Below are 26,374 nucleotides of genomic sequence, written 5' to 3'. Positions count from 1 at the left end.
CTATGCCTGCCATATGCTAGTGAAGTGCAAAGTGAAAGTGTTAGTACTAAAGCATGTGCTTCGCATGTGAAAGGTCCCAGGTTTCATCCCTGGCATTGGTAGGACAGGTAGGAAAGCAACCTTTGTCCGAGACCCTGGAGAGGCACGGCCAGTGCAGCAGACAATACGCTGAACTCAGAACAAGGCAGTTTCACATGGCCACCTGTTTGTAGCCTCATACTAAAAACATAAGGTGCAAGTAGATAAATAGGTACCGCTCCGGCGGGAAGGTAAACGGCGTTTCCGTGCACTGCTCTGGTTTGCCAGAAGCGGCTTAGTCATGCTGGCCACATGACCCAGAAGCTGTACGCCGGCTCCCTTGGCCAATAAAGCGAGATGAGCACCGCAACTCCAGAGTCGGCCACGACTGGACCTAATGGTCAGGGGTCCCTTTACCCTTTACCTTTATGGTTGCTGTTACTACATGGTGTATGGAAGAAGATGGAGGAGGAGGAGGAGGAGATGACAGAGGGTGAAGGAAGAGCTGCGAGTGGAGGGGGACCCCTTTTTGCGTTCTTTGAACCACCTGGGAAACTCAACAAATCCGCTGCTTCTAGAACTGGGTGTAGCTGAACGGGACACATGAAGGCAGCCCAAGGAAGGCTATCCACCTTGGCCCTGCCCATAAAAAGCAAGTCAAAAGTGAGAGACTAGAGTCATGTCCACTCTTTCCAGGTGCTCCTCTCATTGTGAGATTTTTGTGAGTAAGCTAGAGTTTGTTTGGACCCTGGGTGATAATTTGGAGGCTGAGAGAGAGGGTGTTTCAGAAGGAAAATGAATTGATATTCATGTTTATATATTAGAAACTTTGTATTAATGTAACTGTGCCTGTATATATAACTGTGTACCTATATGTAACTTGTGTTTTGTAATACAGTGGTACCACGGTTTTCGAACGTAATCCATTCCGGAAGACCGTTCGAGTTCCAAAACGTTTGAAAACCGAGGCACAAACAGCGGTCTGCAAATTTAAGAGAGAAAAATTGAAAAAAAAAAAAAAAACTCAGCAGAAGCTGTTCAACTTCTGAGGCGCATTCGAAAATGGAAGCATTTACTTCTGGGTTTTCGGCGTTCAAAAAACAAAACGTTCGATTTCTGAGATGTTCAAAAACCGAGGTACCACTGTATTTTTAAGTTGTCTGTCGTTGCTTTCGTTTCCTGTGCACAGCTTAGAGAGATCTATCGTTTAATACATTAAGAGGTATAAAAAAATAAATGGCCAAACAAGTCATTATGCTCGCATGCATCAGATCTACTCCTTTAAAAGGTGTTTGTGGTGGTTTTGTGAAAAATCGCCTGATCTGTGGGGTTTGCTGTTAGTAAACAGCCATCACATGGAGCAGTGGGGGTGAGCAGAATGAGGTGGTGAGGATGACTGCACTAGTTCAGATTGTGATGGGTATGCATTTTAAAAACTATCAAAGAAGAAGAAGAAGAAGAAGAGGAGGAGGAGGAGGAGGAGGAGGAGGAGGAGGAGGAGGAGGAGTTTGGATTTGATATCCCGCCTTTCACTCCCCTTCAGAAGTCTCAAAGCGGCTAACATTCTCCTTTCCCTTCCTCCCCCACAACAAACACTCCGTGAGGTGTATGGGGCTGAGAGACTTCAGAGAAGTGTGACTGGCCCAAGGTCACCCAGCTGCTGCATGTGGAGGAGCGGAGACGCGAACCCGGTTCCCCAGATTACGAGTCTACAGCTCTTAACCACTACACCACACTGGCTCCAAAGCTTTCAAAAAGAAAAGAAAAACTAGTTGAAAATAAATGACAACTAAACTAGGCCATCAGGTAGAAAGGTTCTGGTGCAGTTTGCTCTCTTGTTGCTTGCTCTCTCTCTCTCTCTCTCCCTCTCTCTCTCTCTCTCTCTCTCTCTCTTAACGTAGTGCAGCATTTGGTGTAGTTTTCCCCGTGAATGGTATGAAATATACTGTTGTAGAGTTTAAAGTTGGTAGAATGGAAAACAGTGTATTACATCTGGTGGCTGCAACATGTAGAAATCTATCTCTTACTTGCTTGAAATGGTTGTCATCTGGACCATGTGGGCAGAAGTTTTCCACCTTTCTGTGAAGCCCATATACTGGCATTCTTTTCCATGCATACCAAAGACTTATTTCTCAGGGAAAATATAAGGGATGCCTCTGAGCCCAGGCTCTCTGGGTGGCAGCACTGTGTGTTTCAGATTGTGGTACCAGGCTGCAGATTGGACTGAAAACTCTTTTGGTAAAAGAAACAATTCGCTGAATTGTAGAGGACCTTTTGAAGCAGCCCATTAAAGACAAAACAAAAGGGCAAGGTTCTGAAAACTCTGCATCCGTTAATCACACATTAGAACAAGAATCTGGTAATTTCTTCCTGCTTCCTAACAGCGTACATTCTTCCTGCTTGACTTCCAGGAGGGCTTTCTGGCATCTTCTTGAGGACAATGTTTGGACAAAATCTAAAAAGGGTGTAACCGATGTATGAAAGGATCCTGACACATTTCAAACCTTAAGTTCCATCTCAGGAAAGTAATATTTGTGCAAAAGCAGATTTGCTTCCTTGGCATGTGAACACTAAAAAAGAAACTCTTTTCTTAAGAGTCTCCATGACCAGACAATAGGGTCATCTTTGTAGAAAAAAAATGTATCCCCTTGGGGAATAGCTAAAGAACAAAAATGCATTGAGATTCCTCCATAAATATTGGTTTGGACCATTTTGATTTTTCTCATGGTTCTGCTCTATTGGTGCCACCCTTCTCTGTTGTTTCAGGACAGCACTTGATAATTTATGTAAGTTTCATCTAATTTTCAATATTTAATTAGTCATAATGGATCATAATTAGAATGTAACTGTTGCATGAACCTTTGTATAATTAACACACATCACAATCACTAAACAAAAGGGATCATTGACTCAAAAGGAATAACGAGAGGTTTGTGTAGACGCTGTAGGCAATTACAGACTTTTGCATGTTTGAGTCAACTACAGGCACAGGCAAACTATTTTTGTCTCTTTCTCCTCTCCAAGTTAAATAAGTAAACTTGTTTTATGGAGACCACCAAAATCTAAACAGATCCCTATTGAAAGAAAAATACAGTATGTGCCGTTTTGCTACCAATCTCCATACAAGCCGTGACAATGAACAGCATAAGATAGATGAAAAGACTATTTTACAGAAAATGCTAGTCTCAAATCCTGCATTAATGAAGCAAATGAACACAGAAATCTTTTGAAATCTGAAACATGGTCACGATGTACAAAATTTTAAGACCAGTTTCTCCCAGTTTCTTCTGGATGATCCAGAGTTGGTTCAGCCAGCGTGGCCTTTACACACGAGTCTTATCATGATCTGGAAGTCTGAAGCAGCTCAAGTAATGTAGGCGTATCAGAGGTAGGGATCAAAGATGATACCAGCATTGTAGTTGCATATTTTGACATTTTTCAGAGAAATGTAATGTATAATTAGTTTGAAGTTTGGCAAGTGTTGGAAATGTGGTGTGCTACTAAGACGTTCCAAGCCCTTCCAATCATGTGTGTAGCTGATGAAAATATACTTGGATAGTTAGGGAGAACAGAGCGAAACGCTACTCATTTTTTGCAAAGATTAAAGCTATGTTTGTTCAATTTTTGCATCGTCCACTAAAAAGACATCAGGATTGTTATCCAAAATTTAGTGGAGTTAAATATGCGTTTGATTGACCCATTGAATCTACAGATATGGGTCCAAGATGAGAGAAGGATATGGGAAGAGTGGGAAATTTTTTTTGTTCAGCTTCACAATGACCTATTTCATGTGTAATGCTAAGTCAAACCATGAATAAGCAAACTTGGGGGCTCCCAGAGAGATCACACATGCTTCGCTCCCCTTTCCATCATTCTGCTGCTGTGCTGAGCTAAGCAGTGGTTGGCTTAGTGTGCCTTCCAAACCCAGGCTTGTGGTTTAGATCTACCAGGCAAACCACAAGCTGGAAAAACGATGGAGCACATCTTGTTTGCATGATTTGTCTTGGACAGCTAAACCAGGGCCTTGGGTTTGGAAGGCACACTAAGTCAAACCATGGCTCAGCAAGACACGGCTCAGCAGCAGAACGACTGGAGCAGGAGCAAAGCAGTTTCAACCTTCTCATTAGGAGCCTTCACATTTGCACGTTCATGCTAAGCCACGAATTGGCTTAGGGTTATGTGCAGATGAGGTCAGTGAAAGTACTAACCAAAATGTTTATCAAAGTTAAATGCATTTGAGTTCATTATTAAAACAGTAGTTTCCTAATCTCCTTAAGCTGCTCTACGCAAGTGACAGGGATATTTTAGGTCTGCTTGTGACATCACGGAGAATAGTAATTTTGCTGGAGATTGTTTAGCTAACTGCAGCTGATTATTTTAGAAAAGCGGGGGTGCTCATGAGAGTCTCCCCCTCCCTTCTTGGCACCACTGCTGCACACAAGCCCTGCGGTGCTTCCCTGTCTAATAGTTTCTGCCACCACCCCTTTTTCTAAGGTCGCTTTCAGCCCCAGAAAAGGGGGAAACTGTGGGTGCCCAATTAACTATTAGACCTGGGAAGATCTAGCCTGGAGATGGTGCGAGGGGACAAAGCTGCAAGGGCAACCCAGCTTTTAAATAGCCTTTCGTGGCCCCTGATCAATAAAACCCACATTCAGGTATGCCGCATTTTCCAGGCAGAGATCCTAACTACCCTTGTGCATTTGAATAGAACTAGCAGGAGATACATGATTGCATGGCTTAGAGCAGGCATAGGCAAACTCTGGCCCTCCAGATGTTTTGAGACTACAGTTCCCATCATCCTTGACCACTGGTCCTGTTAGCTAGGGATGATAGAAATTGTAGTTCCAAAACATCTGGAGGGCCGGAGTTTGCCTATGCCTGCTTAGAGCAGGGGTAGTCAACCTTTTTATACCTACTGCCCAATAATGCATCTTTCTTGATGGTAAAATTTCCTTACTGCCCCCCAGTGCTCGATGGAAGGAGAATTCAGCTTGTGCCATAGAACCCCCTACCGCTCACATAGAATCTTGAAACGCCCACTAGTGGGCGGTATGGACCAGGTTGACAACCCCTGGCTTAGAGAAAGAGTGGGGGCAGGTGACCAGGGTTTTTGTGTGTGACAATTATTTCCTTCTCTCCTTTGTATTATCAGGAAAGCAAAGTTCTTATTCATCTGATGCCTACAATGTGAAGTGTAGATTCAGTTCTCATAGACTGAAAATTTGTAAAGCAAACAAACAAGCAATAAGCACATGCTTTTTATGCAAAAAATCTCACATTCAATCCCTGGCATCTCCAGGAAGAAACAGGAATGTCTGAAATATTGGAAAGCCACTGCCAGTGTCAATAATACTGTGTCAGCTAGACCAATGGTCTGATTCAGCATAAGGCAGCCTTCTGTGTTCCTTTTACAAAAGGTTCAATGGACAGAATGGAGAGCCAGGGGAGAAGATAGCACCTAGCAAGTTCCTTGTCAAATCAGAAAATTAGCTAAAATTTTTGGTTTTTAAGTACAGAAGGAAGTAAAGGGGAAAAGCTTCTCCAGGCAATCAAAAGCCTTCTCTATGTGTAATGATAAAACCGCTAGCATACAATTGCAATGCTTGCAATAATTAATATTTTTTGAAGTTCTCCAGGCACTGTCTGTGATATAGCTGTCTGTGACAAAGCCATTTAATCACAGTTGACAGATGAACTAATAATATTGGTTCATCTATGAGCAAAGAGAGAGGTGTGGTATCTTAGCATCATGGATATTTTCAAGAAAGATATGACATGCTTTGAAAGTACCATTCATTCAATCTGTCTACAGCAGGGGTAGTCAACCCTTTTGTACCTACCACCCACTAATGCATCTTTCTTGATAGTAAAATTTCCTTACCGCCTACCAGTGCTTGATAGAAGGAGGATTCAGCTTGTGCCACAGAACCCCCTACTGCCCACCTAGAATCCTGAAACGCCCACTAGTGGGTGGTAGGGACCAGGTTGACAACCCCTGGTCTACAGTCACCTTGGGCCAGATTATTTAGTCTTCTCTCCAGTCCAGACACAGCTTTGCTATTTCATCTGCTGTTTGTGAGCATTTAGTGCTATACATTTCAAACCAGGAGCTTCAGTAACTCATTATGATGCACAGTAAAGCAATTATCACATTAACAAAATAAACAATTATCATTGCAAAACATGTGGTGACCCTTAGCTTGGTAGCAGATTTTCTTGCATCTTTCTGAGTCTTTAGTTCTTTTGTGTGAAAACGAAAAAGGTCAAATGTAACCTTGAGAGCCTGATATTTTGTCCACTGAAAGCAAAGTTTCCATTAATTAATTAGAATCCATGTTCCAATTTTCACAGGACAACACTCTTTCTCTAGAACAATTTATTAATTCATCTAAAACAACACTAACAGTATGATGAGTCTATTGTTCATTCTTGGTTCATTCGTAGCCTAATAATTAAAAGAGTAATTATTTTGCTCAAGGAATGCAAGTCCAACAACTTCTTTTACTACATCCCTCTCATGTTCATCTATGATTGTGTTTGATCTATGATCCCTTCTGTGGGATCAGAGTAAATATAAACTTGCATAAGATGGACTTGATTTTATGTTCTAAATTTGCAAACAAATGATTGCACAGCATTTTAAAAAGCTTTGGTTTGACAGCTTGATTTTGTAGAATCTGTTAGTGTCAGAAAATGAACTCAGAGCAAGTTTCAACCCAATCAAAAGGAAGTTATGTAGGCATACATTTTTTAATTGCATTTTTAAAAAAACAAAACCACACACGCATGGGTACCAGAAGATCTAGACTCACATTTGCTAAACTTACTTATTGAACATATTGAGTTCTTGCAACCCGAGAGGGAATAAAGTTGCAAGTGAATACTTTTTATTGCGATTATTTGACGACAGCATACGCCAAACATTTTGATGAACTTCTATGCCGTTAACACACTCTTCTTACATGCATTCAGTTCTTAAGAATATTATCCTAACCTGTTCTATAACAAGTGGCCAGGATAAGAGCATAAGAAGACCCTGTTGGATTAGGCCAATGGTTCATTTTAGTTATAATTTTATTTATTATTTAGTTCAACTTCCTGTCTTCACAGTGGCCAACCAGATGCCCGTGGGAAACCCGTAAGTAGGACCTAAGCACAACAGCAGTCCCCTCTCATGTGGTTTCCATCAACTGGTATTCAGAACCACACTGCTTCTGACTAGTAGCCACTGATATTGTCTAACCACCTTTTAAAGTCATCCAACTTGGTGGCCATCACTGCCTCCGGAGGGAGTTCCATAGTTTAAATTATGAGCTGCATGAAGAAGTACTATCTTTTATCTGTTCTGCATATTCTAATATTCAGCTTCATAGAATGTCCATGAGTTCTGCTGTTATGAGAACATTTTGCCTTTTATGATGTCTATGGCATAATGTGCTACTTAAATCAACTTTTGTAGTGTCATGAGACAATCATGGGAGAGCTAGCTTTTAGGTCCATTTTTATCCCTGCCACTGCTAAATTAAGATAAAGCATGAAAACTATTTTAACTTATTGTGCTATTTACACAAACATGAGCTTAGAATCCCGTCACGATAGGCATGCTAGCTGAAGAACTATGTACAGATTACTCAAGAGTTCGTTCAAAACAACTACAATCCTGCCAATGGTATTCAACAGCAAATGAGGCATGGAGGCCATGTTCCCAAAGAGCCAGTAGGAAGACTATTCTGAAAATGGCTCCATGGATGCGCTGCGTTGGAAAAGGAACCAATTGTATGCATTAATTCATTCACCTGGGAAGAGATAGGCAGAAGGCTTCTTCCATGTGTGTAGTGTGACCCTGGCTAGATCAGGGTAAATAGGCTTGATCTAATAGGAGCTGGTGATCGGTATAGTTTTCAAATACACCTATTTATATGGCTGTAACCACAGCTTTTGACCAAAGTGAAATGGCCATAGATTGGGTATTCATGGTGTTAAAATGGCAGCCTTGTCCTTATCTAGAGGTCAGGCCTGGTGACAGTCATTAGCACCTTGACCTACTGCAATGTCAGAGGTGACAAAACTGATCCCTACTAGGGACACAGGCTCAGGATGTGTGTGTGTGTGCACGCACAAAAATCATTATATCAGACTATGTAGTGTATGATGTATATGTATGGAGCAACGAAACACTGCTGTCACAGCAAGATCAAACACAAGAGAAGCTTTCTGTCCTCCTTGAACTGTGGCCTAAAGTTGCTTTTTTGTGTGGGTGGAGGGGTAACTGATATAGCTCCTTGCCAAGGGTGCAGAGGTAAGCATCTGTGCAAGGTATTCTAGGTAGGGCTGTCCCGAAGACAGGTTGGAATCTCTAAATGGCCCCAAATGCAGCCACCAGGCGTTTGGCTGGAGCCAGAAGACAAGGGCATATTACTCCAATCCTTTACTAAGTGAACACATTACCAATTTGTTTCGAGGCTCGACTTGGAAGTGTTGGCATTGAGCTTTAAAGCCCTCAATGTCCTGGGCAGCTGGGTATCTACAGAATTGTCTCCTTCCATATGAATATGCTCAAGAACTCTTAGTCCACTACTGAAGTTCTTGCCTGTGTCGCCTTTGTTATCCATGGTGCAATGGGAGGGCTGGTGACAGAAGGCCTTCTCTCTTGGAGTGCCCAGACTGTGGAAGAATCTTCCTGGGAAGCCACAATCCATCACTGTCCACTGACACTTTGATTTTGGCATACCTTTAATTAAACATTCACTCTCATTTTAATTTTAATCTGCTACTGATTTCTTTTTAAATTGCTGTTTAGTTATACTTGTGATTATGTTGTTTTATTAACTGTGAACTGTCCTGCATGCACTCCTCTTAAAAGGTTGGCTATAAATCATGGTGATAAATAAATAAATAACAAATAAGGTATTTTACTAAAGCATTATACCTTTTTTGTTGGCCGGCTGACATTTTCAAAGTACTTCTTAAAACCCACACTGAGATTTTTTAAAAAAAAACAAACAACACACCAGTTTCAAGTCATGCATTTAAAGTTTTGAAAAGAGAATCATATGATTTACCAGTTAAATTATAGCCCTTTTCAAACAGGAAGCAAGAGGGCATGAAGAACAGCTAGAGTGAGCAAATAAAAGGTTCTGGGCACACATCCAGTTTTAAATCAAAGACCAAACAAGGGGAATTTTGAAGAGGAAAGAAAGAATGTATAGGTCAACGTGGAAAATATGCCCCAAGTCATGAGAAAATATTTTTCTGGCTAAAGTGAAACCATTTTTCATCTAAAATGATGATTATGGGGAATCTGCGGGCATTAAAGATGCTTTAAACAACAAAGAAGAGTCCCCTTTCCCCCTTTGGAATGATCCAGAAATATATTTGGGGGATATTTCTAAGATAACCTAGATCTTATTTCTAAGTGTTTTTATATAGTGCATGAAAAGAGAAACCCACATTATAGGAGTATAAAAACAGTGTAAGTGTACAAAGCATACATACAATAATTTTCCTTTTCCCTTTTTTTGCATTGGGAGGTGACAGACTAGTTAATACGTTTGAAAAGTACTATTTCCAGCATGTATGACATATGCACTCATCAGATGTCTGTGCTCTAGTTTACTCTGCAAGAGCTGCCATCTGTCCCTCAAGGAAGACTGTAGTTTCAACCCTCCCCCACCTGGGAATAGATCCTTGATTCTCTTTTGTGAATTCTCCCTGGCAACTGCTAGAGATGGGCTTGTTTATAGATAGTAGTTAAAGACAACCTAAACTTCCTAGCAAAGCAAGCACCAGAGGAAAAGAGAACATGTGCCCAAGGCCTTATGAATAAAAATCATTGTTCTCCATTCCCAGTAAACATCAAACAGGAGTTTGGAGATTTTGAACTGTGATAGCGGGAGTGTGTCTCAGCCTGGAACAAATGCAGCTCTTCCCACAAAAAAAGGACATTGAATAAGATGCCGGGAAGCCAAGTTTCTAAAGATGAGTCACCTCTTCTATGTACGTATACCCTTTCAAACACTGTCTGAGGGATGGAAAGTCTCTCGAGATATAAACCTATACTGTAGAACTTCAGCTGTTGATGTTTCACTCCAAGAATGCTTCCTTGGCATATTGACCCAACAAAAGAGATTAGACAATGCCCTCACACCACTCTGGTTAGGTGCTGGGGCTGTTGTAGTCGACTTTGCGGTTGACATGGATGATTAACGTTAAGAACGAGCTTCACGGGCAAAATTTAAGATAGGGCAAACACATTTTTATCCATTTCAGAGAGAGCTTGATGAGAACTGCCACAGAGGAATTGTGAATCCAGTGAGCTGGTTTAAATGCATAAGGACTGCTGTCCTGAGTCTCGTTCTACCCATGTTTACTTGTAACAGATCCAGCTCTTTTCTTATAAGACTTAATGGTGTGGTTCCGATACATGTCAGAAAAGACCCACTGAGTTCTCAGGAAAATGTGTATAGGATTGCAGCCTGAGTTACATGTACATACACTTTGGTTTGCCACCCCCATTGCTTTCAATGAGATTTAAGTTAGTTTTGTTAGGAAAACAACCCACATTTTTATTCCAGAAAGGTCCAGTGAGCTCGTTTTGAGTATTCGGCCTGTCTGTCTGTCTTTCTTTGTTCCTTCCTTCCTTCCTTCCTTCCTTCCTTCCTTCCTTCCTTCCTTCCTTCCTTCCTTCCCAGGAAGCCCCTTGGTTGTATCACAAGTTTTATTCTCTTAACGGTTCTTTAGTACTGCTTAAAACCAATCAATATTACCTTTCTAAGAGAGAAATATAGATAAAAAGACACACACACAGAGCGTAGTGGCAATATAAGCAAAAACACGAGTAAAAAAACATACACAAGATGTTCTTACCTTAAAATTGTGTGCTTTTTCATAGTTGAAATGGTTGTCGTTTTGCGTTAACGCCGCTCTTCGGACCAAAGAGGTGATCTGTGAATAGGCAAAGAGTTTGAGAGGTTGCCACAAGAGCGCTCCCTTGACTCCCATTTTCACCCCCAAAGCCACTGCCAGCAGCTCCTGGCGGTTCCTTCCTCGTTTAGATTTGTGAACCACGGCGGCGCAGGCTTTCTCATTTTCAAGCCACAACTCCTCTGCAAACATGGTGCAGCTGGGATCCCAGAGATTCTCCCTGTCTTCTTCTCCTTCTCCTCCTCCTCCTCCTTCCTCAGAGGCCGGGAGGCTGACTGCTGTCAGGTTTGTCCAACTGCTTCTAATGTTGGACAGCAGATTCGAAGCAGCTGCAGCAGCCCATTCTGCCGAGACCTCTGGCATGTGACTTGAATGGGCTGTCTTGTGTGATGGAAGGAGCTTCTGCATCTGAATGAGTAACGGGTCTGCTTTGTGATACTTCTCTTTAAAGCAGACGTGTGCCTGAAACAATAGCCTGGATTCATGCAGTGAAGCGACTCCCCTCCTCCTTCTTGCCTCCGGCAGCAGCAGTAGAAGGAAGTACAGGCAGCCGGGGAAGCTTCATAGATTCACACTACAACACATTTCAAAGGAGAGATCGCTTCTACTTGGGAGCATCCCCCTCCCTCCTTTCATAAACGACTCCTGCCTCCAATTGCACTCAGAGCTGGGGACTTGTGTGCTATTCCAATACAAACACCGGCAGACTAAGCCTTTAAACCCTAGTGATTGTTTAATCTTGCAGGGCTAAAAAATCTCCTCTTTTTCATATCCTGTATAAGTGAAAATCTGGTAGCACTTCAAGGATTAGCGGTGGCTCTTTGCAATGCATTAAATTAATAACGTGGGGTGTTTTTTTAGTGCACGCTGGCTTTAGAATAAGTGAAGTAATTAAATTATTTCAGTATGCCTGCGGATTACTTCGGTGTAAGGGGCTAGCTACGGATCCAGTCTATAATTTGATTTACCTAGAAAATACCGAGAGTAACAGATTCACTGATGCATTAAGGACTCACCTAGTTCAATACAGTACAAGTAAGACAGCAGTTTTCCTGTTTTTCTCCTTCATATGGTTGTTACAGCAGTCATGCTATATGCAATGGGGACCCATATGCAACAAAATGTGTGGAGTGATCCTGTTTCCCAGGATGCGTCATTCCATTCCATTCTGGTCACCCCAAAAGAGATTGGCCATTGGGCATGCTTAGCCATCACTGGGCTAATTTTGGCATTCTTCCTTTAAAAACTGTACCACAGTTGTACCTTGGAAGTCGAACGGAATCCGTTCCGGAAGTCCAAAACGTTCGGAAACCAAAGCGCAGCTTCTGATTGGCTGCAGGAAGCACCTGCAACCAATCAGAAGTTGTGAAAGCCCCGTCAGGGAGGAAAAATGTCTGAGTACCAAGGCGTTCGGGATCCAAGGACCTTGGGTTACATATGCTTCAGGTTACATACGCTTCAGGTTACAGACTCCGCTAACCCAGAAATAGTACCTCAGGTTAAGAACTTTGCTTCAGGATGAGAACAGAAATTGTGCTCCAGCGGCGCAGCAGCAGCAGGAGGCCCCCATTAGCTAAAGTGGTGCTTCAGGTTAAGAACAGTTTCAGGTTAAGAACGGACCTCCAGAACGAATTAAGTACTTAACCCAAGGTACCACTGTGCTCCCAAACCTGCTGGTTCTTCCCTCTCAGGATACCATTTTGGCTACAAAATGATCAGCACATGAAAAATGAGGTCACTGTCAGTTAATATAGCTTTTTTTTATGAGGGCCACATTTCGGTTGGATTAATCTATTTGGGGCCTCAAGCAGTTCCACATTAACTAATCTGAATCAAGATTTCCGTTTTCTCCATGGTTTCCTCACATTAGTTACCAATCCTATGCAGCTCTGCTCAGAATAAGCCCCACTGGCATTGAGTAATGTGGCTGCTCTCGAATGGGTCTAGAGAGAATCCCTCCCCCCCCCTTGGTATAAAAGAGCTTCTACGGTGGAAAGCAAGTGAAAGTAATCATATGGTATCAGGTGTGGGGGTGGTAGAGTCACAGCTTGAAAGCAACAATGGAGAAAACAATTCCAATTGTTCATCTGCAAACGGGCTTTTTGCATCTGCTGCCTTCTAAAATTGGCATCCAATGCCGGGCCCACTGGGAGTGGCTCCACTCTGGAGCCCCCAGGTAGAACTTTTCCCTGCCAAAAGTGGAGCTTTCAATTGGCACCAAATTTAAATTCAGTGCCTACAGCAAGCCCCGCTTTTGGCAGGGATCTCTGCGGCCCTGGCCCCTTCCTCCTTGCCCAGATGGATGCTGGGGGAGGGGCAGACTACTCTTTCCAGAGGTCTCACCTATTGCAGAGGGCTTCCTTGCTCCTATTGTTTTGTCCACTTTGGCTTTTCTAACCACCTGAAATTTGGTGACCTTGGTAGGCCCCAAATATCTCAAGGAGCACCTTCTTCCACGTGATTTCTCCCCAGGTTTTCAAGAGCTGTATGTGCTGCCCACCATCAGATTCTACTCTAGAAGGTGAGAAGATCCTCACCTCTCAGGATCAGGGCCTTCTTTGGAATGCACTCCTTTCAAAAGCTTACTTGTCTTTTCTCCTTGCTTCTTTTTGGAAATAAGTCCAAACATTCCACCAGACATTTAGGAATGGAGGTCACAATACTGTTAATTTTTTAAATGTCCATTGCCGTTATTTATTTATTTATGTATGTATGTATGTATGTATGTATGTATGTATGTTGTATCTGCTGACACTGTATAACATTGCAGCCTTGGGGTCACTTCACAGTCACTCTACTGCTTATCCCTAATCCTCAAAACCAGGCTTTCTCAACCTTGGCCCTCCAGATGTTTTGAGACTACAATTCCCATCATCCCTGACCACTAGTCCTGCTAGCTAGGGATCATGGGAGTTGTAGGCCAAAAACATCTGGCAGGCCGAGCTTGAGGAAGCCTGCTCAAAACCCTTTGAGAGAAACCCTTGCTTTAATTTAGAAACATAAAAGCAAAGAACAAACATATGACGACTTGGAGCATGTGAATGATCACGGCCTGATTTGAAAACTTGCAGAGACACATGGACAACCACAATCAGATCTGGTGGTGCAATTTTCTATGGAGTGTTATTTCCTTGTAACATTCTGCAAGTTCAGTAAATTGTCAAGACTGGCTTTTCAGACATGCATGCATAGCTGAATCTATTTATTCTTTCAGGTAGATCGCAGCGTTCTTTCCCAGCTCTCTCTTCTCTCCCCTTTAAATAATTTCTGAGCCCTGTTGCAAAATAAATCATATTTCCCAGCTGATAAAGACAGCTGACTGCTGCTATTAAACAGGGAGTTTCAAACACAACACACAGATATGGGTCTCCCCAGGGCCTGATGTTTTGGTGCTATTCTGTGAATCATCATCATCATCATGCCATTAGTGTATTAACTCCTTTGGCAGCTCAGCAATCAGAACAGCAAGCCCTAAACAATATTCTCTTCCTGCACTTATGGATCAGCCTTTAATCAGACGGTTAAGTGTTTTAGAACAGACTGTGCTCTTTGATGGCTGAAAACCCAACCTCCCCAACTGTCTCACAGCATCAAGTTAGCACTGAATAAGAGATAGATGCGTCTGTTGTTTACATCTAAGAGGATAACCATATTACGTACATCTGTAAGTTGTATACTCTAGAGGAGCTGAGTTAAATGAATGACGTGGATGTAAAAAACCCCTTTTGTTTGAAATTCTTATATCATTTTCAGTCATTGTATGTATTTTCTAGAAGCCCTGAAGTCAGAATGATATGATATTATACTGTCTTATATTACAAACATTTTTTTTAAGTGCTAAGCACCTCTTTGAATTCCTGGCATAGATACATCTTGCTATGTAATTGGTATTATTTTTAGTGGCAGTGAACCCAAGCCACGAGAGGTCAATTTTATAGTAATTCCATAGCATTTGTATTATTGATGAAAATCCTATTACATAAGGAACATCATTATATAATACATCAGATACGGTGTTCGGATCTACAGATTATGCAACAATCCCGGACATCTTTTTAGAATACTTATTAACAGTGTCATTTTAGGGACAAATTTCCAGAAATGAGAGAAAACTGCAACCTCTTTTGTAGCATTGTTAAAACATGTAGCCAATAAAGGAGGGAGAATTCAGCCGTGTGACTCTGATAACAGAGGGTAGGCTGCCATTTGCTACACATATTATACCTGAAATTCCATTCATTCACCTAGGTTCCTATGTCAATCATATTGTGTTATTTGTCAGGGTTCCTACAAAGGGTGTCTATAGATAGGCATATAATAAATGTGTTCCTTTAACGGGCTAAATTGCATGAAGGAACAGTGGAATTCTTGCTACATATGTGTTGTATGTTTATGTTTACAGGGTCTTAGTAACTTTAGAAAACCAGGCTTCATAAATAAAACAAGAGAAATTAACTGGTTCTTTTACCACGATAATAACTTGAAACTCTCAATATGATTTCAGTCTGATTTTTCCACAATCCAGCTAAAATTAAATACAGTGGTGCCTCGCAAGACGAAATTAATCCGTTCCGTGAGGCTCTTCGTATAGCGGTTTTTTCGTCTTGCGAAGCAAGCCCATTGACAGCTTAGTGGATTAGCGCTATTAGCGATTTAGCGGCTTTTAGCGGATCAGCTGATAAGCGGCTTAGCGGCTTAGGAAAGGGGGGGGGAGGGGGAAAAACCCGCAGGAACTCGCAAGACATTTCGTCTTGCGAAGCAAGCCCATAGGGAAATTCGTTTTGCGAAGCGCCTCCAAAACGGAAAACCCTTTCGTCTAGCGGGTTTTCCGTCTTGCGAGGCGTTCGTCTTGCGGGGCACCACTGTAGCTGGCACCACAAGGGCGAACCTATTTGTCTGGATCTATCTTTAATTTTGTATAAAAATTGGTGTTCCCATATGATGATAATCATAATCATAAATTATTTGTACCCTGCCAATCTCAGCAGAATACTAAAAACACAATAAAACATCAAACATTAAAAACTTCCCTAAACAGGGCTGCCTTCAGATGTCTTCTAAAAGTCAGATAGTTGTTTATTTCCTTGACATCTGATGGGAGGGTGGGTGCCATTACTGAAAAGGCCCTCTGCCTGGTTCTCTGTAACCCCACTTCTCGCAGTAAGGGAACCGCCAGAAGGCTCTTGGCACTGGACCTCAGTGTCCGCGCTGTATGATGGGGTTGGAGATGCTCCTTCAGGTATACTGGGCTGAGGCCAGTGAATGGGTAGCCAAAGCCACATCAAATGAAGTATCCTGGCAAGTTCAATGGGGTGCAGACCAACATTCCATTGCAGAGGTGCCACCACATCCACATCAGCTATATGTATGGATGTCTATTTCTGCACAGGAATCTGCTTTGCTCAGGTGGACCAATTGACATGAGATGCATCTCCACTAATTTCAGTGGAACTTATTTTGAAGTCAGCATGTTTGGAATTCCAGTTTAATCCAAGAACCTCAGCTCAGCTGGGTTGCGGATCCAGCCATAGGCCTGCTAATATGAAGTATATTTGCTGCTAAGTTTAACATGCCTCTTACGTGACAGCTGAGGCCGTTTTTGAGCTTGAAACAAATGTCTGAAGTGTTTTTAAAAAACGGATGCCCAAGATAGAATGCACCTATATTTAGAGCATATCTACAACATCCATCAACTAGACACACTTGACAGCAAATTGCCAGCTGAAGTTCAAATAATTGTTATTAAAGAGGAATCTAAATAAAAGGAAGTACTGTATTTTTTGCTCTATAAGACCCACTTTTTCCCTCCTAAGGGGAAATGTGTGTGAGTCTTATGGAGTGAATGCAGGCTGCACAGCTACCCCAGAAGCCAGAACAGCAAGAGGGATCGCTGCTTTTGCTGCGCAGCGATCCCTCTTATTGTTCTGGCTTCTGAGATTCAGTATTTTTCTGCTTTTTGTTTTCCTCCTCCAAAAACTAGGTGCATCTTATGGTCTGGTGCGTCTTATAGAGCGAAAAATATAGTATATAGTTCCCTTGCCTCTCTTTTTTCCCCTACTTCTCTGACTGCTGAAACTGAAGGAATATGTCTTTGTAAGCCGTTGTTGCTTAACACACACACACACACACACACACACAGACAGACACACTTTTCATAATAAACCACCCAGTTCTTAAAGGGCAAGACCACACTGTTGCTCTGATAAAACATATCCTTATCTGCAAGAGAGCATCAAAAACAGAGTGCCTGTCGATATAAGCTGGTCATCATTCATTTTACTTGGGTATGTAACTTCCTATGCTAGGTTATTTGTGTGTTTGGAGCTGCCCCTTTCATTGGAATGAATCAGAAAGTTCACGAGTGGGAGCTTGGTATGTACATCAGAGCACCCTTAGAGCACTGATTTGTGTTGGCTGGGCTTTATTTCCCCCCCTGTTACAGACTAATACAGCTATTCTTTTTGGCAGATGAGTACAGTGACCTTCACATGCATGCCCAGCAACGTAGGAGCTTCTCAGGAATGTTGCAATCCCTCACTGCAGGGGTTGTGAGAATAACATGATCAAGTGAGTGGGACCAACGGAGAGAATTATGAGTTAGCACCCTGAATGGTGCGCAGATTCCATATGAAAGACCTTTGTTGCACCAGCAACAAACCATGGGCAACAAGGACCAACCCCATGACCAAACACACATAATGGGGTATCATGCCACTTTAAGAAGTCACAGTTCTGCCAAAGAAAAGAATAGATAAGAATCTTGTTCTTGTAAGTAATGTTGAATCACAGAGTAGTGCCTTTGAAACCAGTTTTCTGTATAAGTAAGACTGCTAATTCTGTGAGAAGCTACCCAAAATATCTTGGTCTAAACCATGGGTAGGCAAACTAAGGCCGGGGGCCGGATCTGGCCCAATCACCTTCTAAATCCAGCCCGTGGACGGTCCAGGAATCAGCATGTTTTTACATGAGTAGAATGTGTCCTTTTATTTAAAATGCATCTCTGGGTTACTTGTGGGGCCTGCCTGGTGTTTTTACATGAGCAGAATGTGTGCTTTTATTTAAAATGCATCTCTGGGTTATTTGTTCAGCATAGGTATTCGTTCACCCCACCAAAAAAAAATCTAGTCTGGCCCCCCACAAGGTCTGAGGGACAGTGGACCAGCCCCCTGCTGGAAAGGTTTGCTGACCCCTGCTCTAAACAGTGGGTAATAGACACTGCGGAGGAGTAATCCTGCTTTGTCATTCTGCCTTTCCCTAATATCAGTTTACTGTCTTTCCCCCCATTTTGTTTTTCCTTTGTGTTGGTCCACAGAAAAATAGATATAAAAGGAGAATTTCCTCGGGAGAACTCCCAGGATCCAAGTATGAGGCCAACACTTTTTGGTGAGAGAACCCCAGCAGAGATTTAAAACCACAAAATATGCAGCAGCATAAAACATGGAAATAAAGCTGTTAGACCTTTAAAATATGCCCTTTCAAATGTGTTCCAAAATAGTTGCCTCTTCCCCTAGCATAGAATAAGATCACAAGCTTAGTAAATTAAAATTGTTTAGTTACAAATTCTCCCAACATAATATGTGGGTTCTCTCTGTTGAACTCTGTAATTTGTGATAAATTCAGGATCAGCAGGTGAATATTTCATACATAGGATCAATTGATGTTAATTTGTTTATTTTAAATCCATTTTTTGTATTCACTGTCAGGGTGGTTATAGGGTAGGAATGTGGTAGATACCTTCATAGCTTTCTGTCACAGCTTTTTATCTGATAGCAGGCATTCAAATTCAAATGAAAAGGTCTTTACTTACAAGTCACTTGTCTAGATAGTCTAAAGACAATGCAAACCAATCCGACTTTTCATCCAGGTAGTGTTCTCTCTGTGTTAATTAAACTAAGGTTACCAGATGTCCCTGTTTCCCGGGGACAGTCCCCGGATTTACAAATCAGTCCCCTGACAACATCCTATCATTCCTACGGAAGTTGAAAAGTGTCCCCGGATTCATTGAAAAAAAATCTAGTAACCTTAAATTAAACTACACTACATCTGAAGATCCACACAGATTAATTCACATTCTCCGGGCAATATTGTTCCACATGAAGAGAACAGGGATAAACAAAAGGCTTCTAACTAGTTTGGGAAATAATGAGAAAAAAGAATGCATGGTCAAGTAAATAATGCCACTTCTTACAAGGGCAACTCTGGAAAGGAACCCAATTTAACAAGGAGGAAATGGTTCCTGGAGCATGACAAAAAGGGTGCATTTGTACATCCTATTAATTATGTGAGAACTGCTGTTTTCACATGGCTGTTTGCTGCACAATCCAGTGCATGTCTACTTGGAAACAAGTCAATTGAGCTCAGTGGGACTTAATTCCAGGTAGATTGTGCATTGGAATGCAGCCATTAACTGCGTAAAAGTGCAATGTGAGAAATCATCACGGTCATTTCTGGCAAACACCCACAAACTACAGGCTTATTAGAAAGATAAGAAGCAGCGACCTTAGCCAGAAGTGAGCAGAGGCAGAAGTATTGTGATCGTCATCCGAATCCTTGGATCCCAAACATGACTCAATACTGATGGAAAACCATCACCCCCCCCCAACCCAGCTTGGAAACCCACATCTCATCTTTTAGGATACAAGGGGGGGGGGATTCCAAGATTTTTATGGAAACAAAATAAAATTTACATTGCAGAGACACTTAGGTGCTGTCTAAAACCTCATTCTAAAACATGTTATGATTTCATTAGTAATAAAAATCTGGAATGTAGTTAAATGTGTCATCCTAATTGTTTCAAGGCCTGTGTGATCAAACCAAGTTTCGTAATACACCCCCCGAGACTAAAAGGCACCAGAGCAATTTGCCAACCTCCGTCCCCCAACTATTTTATAGATCAAAAGCTAATTCTCATTCCTCTTTGCCAAGCAGTATAATACCCCCAGAGGTTTTTGCTATCTGACTGTTACACGTGCCTTGAAAGTAGCAGGCTGCTTCAATTACAGTTCAATTTAAAATGTACATTTCTTCAGCCGAGATTCACTTACTCTCTTTTTCTTTTTCACTTTCTCACTCTTTCTTAGGGATCATGAACTGGTAGCTCAGAGTCAAATCAAGACCTGTGAGCAATTTCCCAAACTTGGGACTCCAGCTGTTTTTGGACTACAAATCCCATCATCTCTAGTTATCAGGACCAGTGGTCAGGGATGATGGGAGTTGTAGTCCAAAAAGAGCTGGAGACCCAAGTCTGGGAAGTCTGACTGGGTATGGGGTAGCTTCTTATGTTCAAAAAGCAATGTATCACTTTGGATACTGTGTGATGAAGCTTCCTTCAAGATGAGCCACAAATCAGCAGTCTTGCTATGTACTCCTTTCAAACCATGCATACCAAAGTTAATGCTGGTGTTCATGTTGAGAGCATATAACATCCACTCCCTTTGGGATTATGACCAAATGAGGAGGGCGAAAGTTTCTCAGAGACATTTCCCAGAAATCATAGAACCAGACATAAATAGCAGTTATGTTCTGAGCCACCAACCGCTGACCTCTAAAAGTATTGTATAAGCAACTTCAGGCAGAGCTGCCAGAATGAAAAGCTCGTTGTGGCATTCTCTGGAACGAAAAACACATATTCCCATGATCCTCTCTGCCATCCCCCCTGGCAGGCAAGCAAACTAGCACAAGGTGAGTGAATTTTAAGGTTACCTGCTAAATCAAAGGCTGAACTAATCGCTGAATTTAAATTTGCAATGCTCTACAATGAATAACCTCCTATTACAAACAGACATAGGATATCACATGATCCACAGGCCTATGATGATTTTTTTTAAATGTGTCTTGCGAGAGTCCCTCTCACTAACTCTCTTTTCTCAGAATCAGGTTGTGGTTTTTTTTAATGGTTTTTTTGTGCCACAGTTTCAAAGAAGATTGAAAAAATACAACAGCATGGCTACCTCTAGCTTAAAACAAAAGACATATGTCCCCTCAGAAACCACCCTCCACTTTTTTTTCAAACCCTGTTTTATGCAGAGCACTTTGAAAAACACAAATATATAGGAGTGTTCACTTCCTTTCCGGCAAATGGATACAGTGGTACCTCGGGTTAAGTACTTAATTCATTCTGGAGGTCCGTACTTAACCTGAAACTGTTCTTAACCTGAAGCACCACTTTAGCTAATGGGGCCTCCTGCTGCTGCTGCACCACCGGAACATGATTTCTGTTCTCATCCTGAAGCAAAGTTCTTAACCTGAAGCACTATTTCTGGGTTAGCGGAGTATGTACCTGAAGCATATGTAACCCGAGGTACCACTGTAAATCTGTTCTATGAAAATTTGTTGCACTGAAACAAATGCATATGAAATTAATGTGAAATTTTGTCCAAGCTTTCCTTTGATCTACATGCACCAACCACATACCTTTGTATCCAAAGGAAGATGTTTATTAGGTGATTTTCCTAGGTGATTAACAGCAAACTCTTTCAGTTTTTCACAGACTAAGGACTTGCTTGTAAGACCCCCATTTTTGTAAGAAGTATCATTACCTGAGATTACAGGTTAGTGAAGGCCCGGGGCGGCCCATCCTGTTTTGCCACCTGAGGAGAAATGGGAAGGTGCTGCCGCTGCTCCCTTTTGTCGCCTCTGCCACAGCCTCACTTTTTGAGGTTGCACGGCCTGTTTCTGGGTTCTGGAGAGAGATTATGGGAGCCCTGCAAGACTGCGCATGAGGCTTCTGTGCAATTTCACGGGGCTCTCGTCAGAAGCCAAAACAACCACTTCTCTTCGTTTTGGTGGCCGTGTGTCTGCAGAGGCACCCCTTGAATTCTGCCGCCTGAGGCAGCTGCCTCAGTCTGCCATGTGACCCTGGAGAAAGCTGTGTTCTGCCAGCTGTATGCGGCATCCATTCGTTCTACATTGCTTAAAAAGGCAATATGGTGTGTGTTATAGTGAAAGTCATATTACAGATATCTAATGGCCCTACAATATGCTCTCACCACTTCAGTAGCTGGCAAGTCTGAAATGTGAGACATTACGTAATTATGCTTTTGTGCTTATAAACAACAACAATTGGGAAACACTTGCCTGCGAGAGCTCCAATTGGAGAACAGCCTTTACCAAAGGTGTCGTGGGCTTTGAAGACACTCAAACTCAGGACACAAGGGAGAAATGTGCCAAGAGGAAGGCACACTTGGCAATTCCACACCGTGATCAACTTCCGCCCGGAAACCAATGACCCCACTGTGGAAGGACGTGTGGATCCAGAATTGGCCTCCAGTCACTTACAGGTAAAAAGGTAAAGGGACCCCTGATCATTAGGTCCAGTCTTGACTGACCCTAGGGTTGTGGCGCTCATCTCGCTTTATTGGCCGAGGGAGCCAGCGTACAGCTTCCGGGTCATGTGGCCAGCATGACTAAGCTGCTTACCTTCCCACCGGAGCGGTACCTATTTATCTACTTGCACTTTGATGTACTTTCGAACTGCTAGGTTGGCAGGAGGTCACTTACAGACTCATTGTTAAAACTGTGTTTATGGAAGACAATCTTACTCGGCTACGAGTGATCGCCAAAGAAGAAGACATGACATTGATGTGCACATCAGACACCCCACAATGCCCCCAGAATCTGAAGTTCTGGGGACCTGTGGCTCTTCCGTCAGTCCCAACCAACATACAGTAGGAAGCCAAGGAGGCTAGCAGTTCAGAGAGATAAGGGGTGTGTGTATGTGAATTTCTCGTACAGATTTGCAATAAGCAGTCATTTTTTCAAAACAACAACTGTAGCTCTCTAAAACATACTTTCACTGGATTTATAACTGCATGCAAGTATACAACCCATTTGAAAGCTAAATGTAGTAATTAAATAAAAGCCATTTCAGCAAGATAAATTTGCCATATAATTGTTCACTGTCCGTTATTAGATAATCACTTGAGAGTACTCTCATTACAAATAGTATTTGTAATGGCGTACTCCATTTTTCAGTCCTGCCTTGGAGCTAAGTCATGGTACATTTGGAATGAGTGACCATGGGCATAGCTACCCTGCAGCAGGCTCTATTAGGCCACAGAGCAAATATATAAAAGCCACAGTACGGTAATAGCTTTATTAAGGCCAATCAAAATACCACAACGTCACAAGCAAACTTCTCCAGATCTGGGAAACACTAACCATATCAGCTTGTGGGCTTCCAGCGAATCTGATAAATAAGGATTCTGTCCTGCAACTACCCTCTACTTTAGTGCTCTGATGTCATGGAACATTCACAAATATTTGAACTGCTCACAGGGAAGCGATCTGCATCAAATGATGCAACTGCTCTGAAAGCAGTGAACTACGAAAAAGGCTAAAAAAAACAGGAGCCAGGGGCTTGAAGGAATGATGAATGCAAGTATGAAGAAAAGAAAGAGTGGGGGGAGCAGGAAAGGAAACAAGAGTTTCAGAAAGGATAGAGGAAGTGGGGCTACAAAATAATAAATAATAAACACCTCAGGATCTCTAAGGGAAGGAAAGAACAGTAGCTTTCCATAGAGATGAATGGATCTATGGCAGTGACGGGTTCCAGGGCAAGAAGGCATGGAAGAGGATGGCTGAATTAGTATTTGAACTGAGCAACCAACTCTGGCTGTGGGGCTGCAGTTAACAGTAAAACATAAGATGATAGGTCCAAACTTTTTTGGGGGGTATTCTTGCATCAGAAGCCCCAGAAGTATACTTTGAAGGAAGACCCTCAAATGCTTGAAACATTAAGAACTGTTTGCAAAAAGCAATGCTACGTGTGTCTAAAGTCTCTTTGTGCTCTGTGAGGCTTCTCCTTGTGAAGCATATTCAAGCCACAGGCTGCAATCATCTTTCTACTTACCTGGGAGTAAGCTCCACTGAACTCAATGGGAGTTACTTTTGATTAGGTGTGTTACATAGCAGTAGCTTAGCTTAAAACAAATCTTCAAGCACGCTGTCAGTTGGTGCTCTATTTAGGCATGTCCAGTGTACCGTTCATTCATTAGATTCAGGCTCTGGACCTGGTTTCCTGTTAGTATGGACACAAATACAGTGGTACCTCTGGTTAATAACTTAATTCGTTCTGGAGGTCTGTTCTTAACCTGAAACTGTTCTTAACCTGAAGTACCACTTTAGCTAATGGAGCCTCCTGCTGCCGCCGCGCCGTCAGAGCACAATTTCTGTTCTCACCCTGAAGCAAAGTTCTTAACCTGAAGCACTATTTCTGGGTTAGCAGAGTCTGTAACCTGAAGCGTATGTAACCTGAAGTGTATGTAACCTGAGGTACCAGTGTAATAAGCAGAATCCTACAGATGCCATCACAAAATCAGGTTTATTTATTTAGGCATTAGAATTGATGGTTTTTAATTTCACGTAACACCTATCTAACTTTTAAAAACAGCATGATGCCCTGATCTTTAACATTTGTTCAGCACATCTGCTTTTGACACACCTGCATAAAATAATGGCAGTGCTTAAGAGTCCATAAATCGTTCCACCCCATATTACGACTGCTGTTCTAAGAGGAGAAGGAAGTCTTAGGAAGTGGAGGGTGGTTTAATACACTTTTATTGACATAGTTTATTCAACTTGTATAGTTTTCCCATAAGGGTGGGTCCCTCCTGGTTGCTAAGAGAAATCTACAGAAAGCAACACAGATGCCGGCTAACTGTGTTCCTATGCTCCACAGCATCAGGTGTCAGCTGATCTTAAGTATCCTTTACAGCTTCCAGCAACCTCCAGTCTGCTACCTCTGGTACAAAGTGGGGTCCTTTGTTATCAATGGCACAACACACACAGCTGCTTCAGTGATTGTTCAAAGAGGGACAGATGGCAGCTCTCAATACAAAAACGGGATTTAAAAGAGAAATGCGTGGGTGGGGTGGGGGGGTCAGCAGTGGGAGTGACTACTTTGCTTGGAATTTATTTTGCTAGATTTACGGAACTAGCAGTAGTGTTAAGAACAACAACAGCCAATGTTGGTGCGGCAGCTTTCCAAAGTTGGTTGTGTGAAGTTGCTTGCTATATCTTGCAATATTAAGCAAGTGCTTTACTCTTCTGCTGAAATCCACAAGTATTTAACTTGCTTAGATCCCGCCAGCACTAATTCCTACCTGGTGGACCATCAGGCTGAACGGCACTGTATGTTCAAGGATAGCATCACTGAAAACCAACTTTATGGGTTCTGAACACAGGCAAGCAAAACATTACTGGAATGTCCCTTTTATTAACCACCTCTTTATTATACCTTAGGGATAAATTTCTATTAGCTCAGAAGGTGGGTGTAATCCGAGGAAATAGTTTACCCAAAAAATCATCCCTTTTAGTTCTTCCTACCCCCAAATCAAGTTTAAAGATCTGCTTGTCTGCAAGTGAGCAGACAAATCTTTATCCAAGGGCACCTCTCCGATATCTGCAATTTTCAGGCTAATTGCCCTCAAAACTCTAGGAAAGACTAGGTGATTTCTTTCTTTTTTTAACTCACTCTAATATTGTAATCACAGGACATGGGTGGCACTGTGGGTTAAACCACAGAGCCTAGGACTTGCCAATCAGAAGGTCGGCTGTTCGAATCTCCGCGACAGGGTGAGCTCCTGTTGCTCGGTCCCTGCTCCTGCCAACCTAGCAGTTCGAAAGCACGTCAAAGTGCAAGTAGATAAATAAGTACCGCTCCAGTGGGAAGGTAAACGGTGTTTCCGTGCGCTGCTCTGGTTCGCCAGAAGCAGCTGTCATGCTGGCCACATGACCCGGACGCTGTACGCCGGCTCCCTTGGCCAATAAAGCGAGATGAGTGCAGCAACCCCAGAGTCGGCCACGACTGGACCTAATGGTCAGGGGCCCCTTTACCTTTAATACTGTAATAGTTACCCCTGCAGGAAAATCACTGCAGCTATCCTTTTAAAAAAATGGCAGGATTTAGGCACTGAGAAGAGGAGGCCTTGTCTGCCAATTTAATCCAGTTCTGCTGGAAAAAAAAGTTATAGATGTCCTTAAAAGTAAAACACAAAAGTCCTTGGACTAATTTGCCTGTAGTTTAGCATATATTATGTATTCTGGAGGGACTAGTATTCCTGCATATTACATCCACAACCAAAAACATTCAGCCCTTTTTAGATTTCCCATCAACTACAGTGAGCCCTAATAGAATTTGGGATATGACTTGGAGGTGATTTAATAGAAGTAATCATTGCAGGAAACCAGGTCTCTTTCTTCTTTCCTTTCTTAGTATCTCAGTATCCTGGAAAAGAGTTTTCAGTCGTGAACTGGGGAGGGTGGGAGGAAATGAAGCAGACTCAAGACACTGTGAGCTGAATTGGGCAGTCTATGAAGTGTCTCATACTGAGGCAGGCTGGTTTCAGAGGCTCCCAAAATATTGGTAAAAAAACAAACTGAGCACAGTCAATAATGCTGTGTGGAAACTGAGGTGGAAGCAAAACATAATAGC

General features: G+C 42.3%; 1 protein-coding gene across 2 annotated transcripts in view; it reads right to left on the bottom strand.

The window, feature by feature from the left end:
• CHN2 (chimerin 2) overlaps positions 1–26,374 on the bottom strand; it is a 149,294-nt gene that overhangs the window by 14,830 nt on the left and 108,090 nt on the right. For both annotated transcript variants that reach the window (XM_081882267.1, XM_081882268.1), the window contains one exon: positions 10,885–10,962. In XM_081882267.1, the coding sequence (XP_081738393.1) occupies positions 10,885–10,962 (78 nt within the window). The remainder of the gene's footprint in view (positions 1–10,884; positions 10,963–26,374) is intronic.

The sequence above is a fragment of the Podarcis erhardii genome (genome assembly GCF_964252035.2).
Source record: "Podarcis erhardii genome assembly, chromosome: 12".
Lineage (NCBI taxonomy): Eukaryota > Metazoa > Chordata > Lepidosauria > Squamata > Lacertidae > Podarcis > Podarcis erhardii.
The sequence above is the reverse complement of the archived record's forward strand: the minus strand, read 5'-3'. Positions and strand labels throughout refer to the sequence as shown.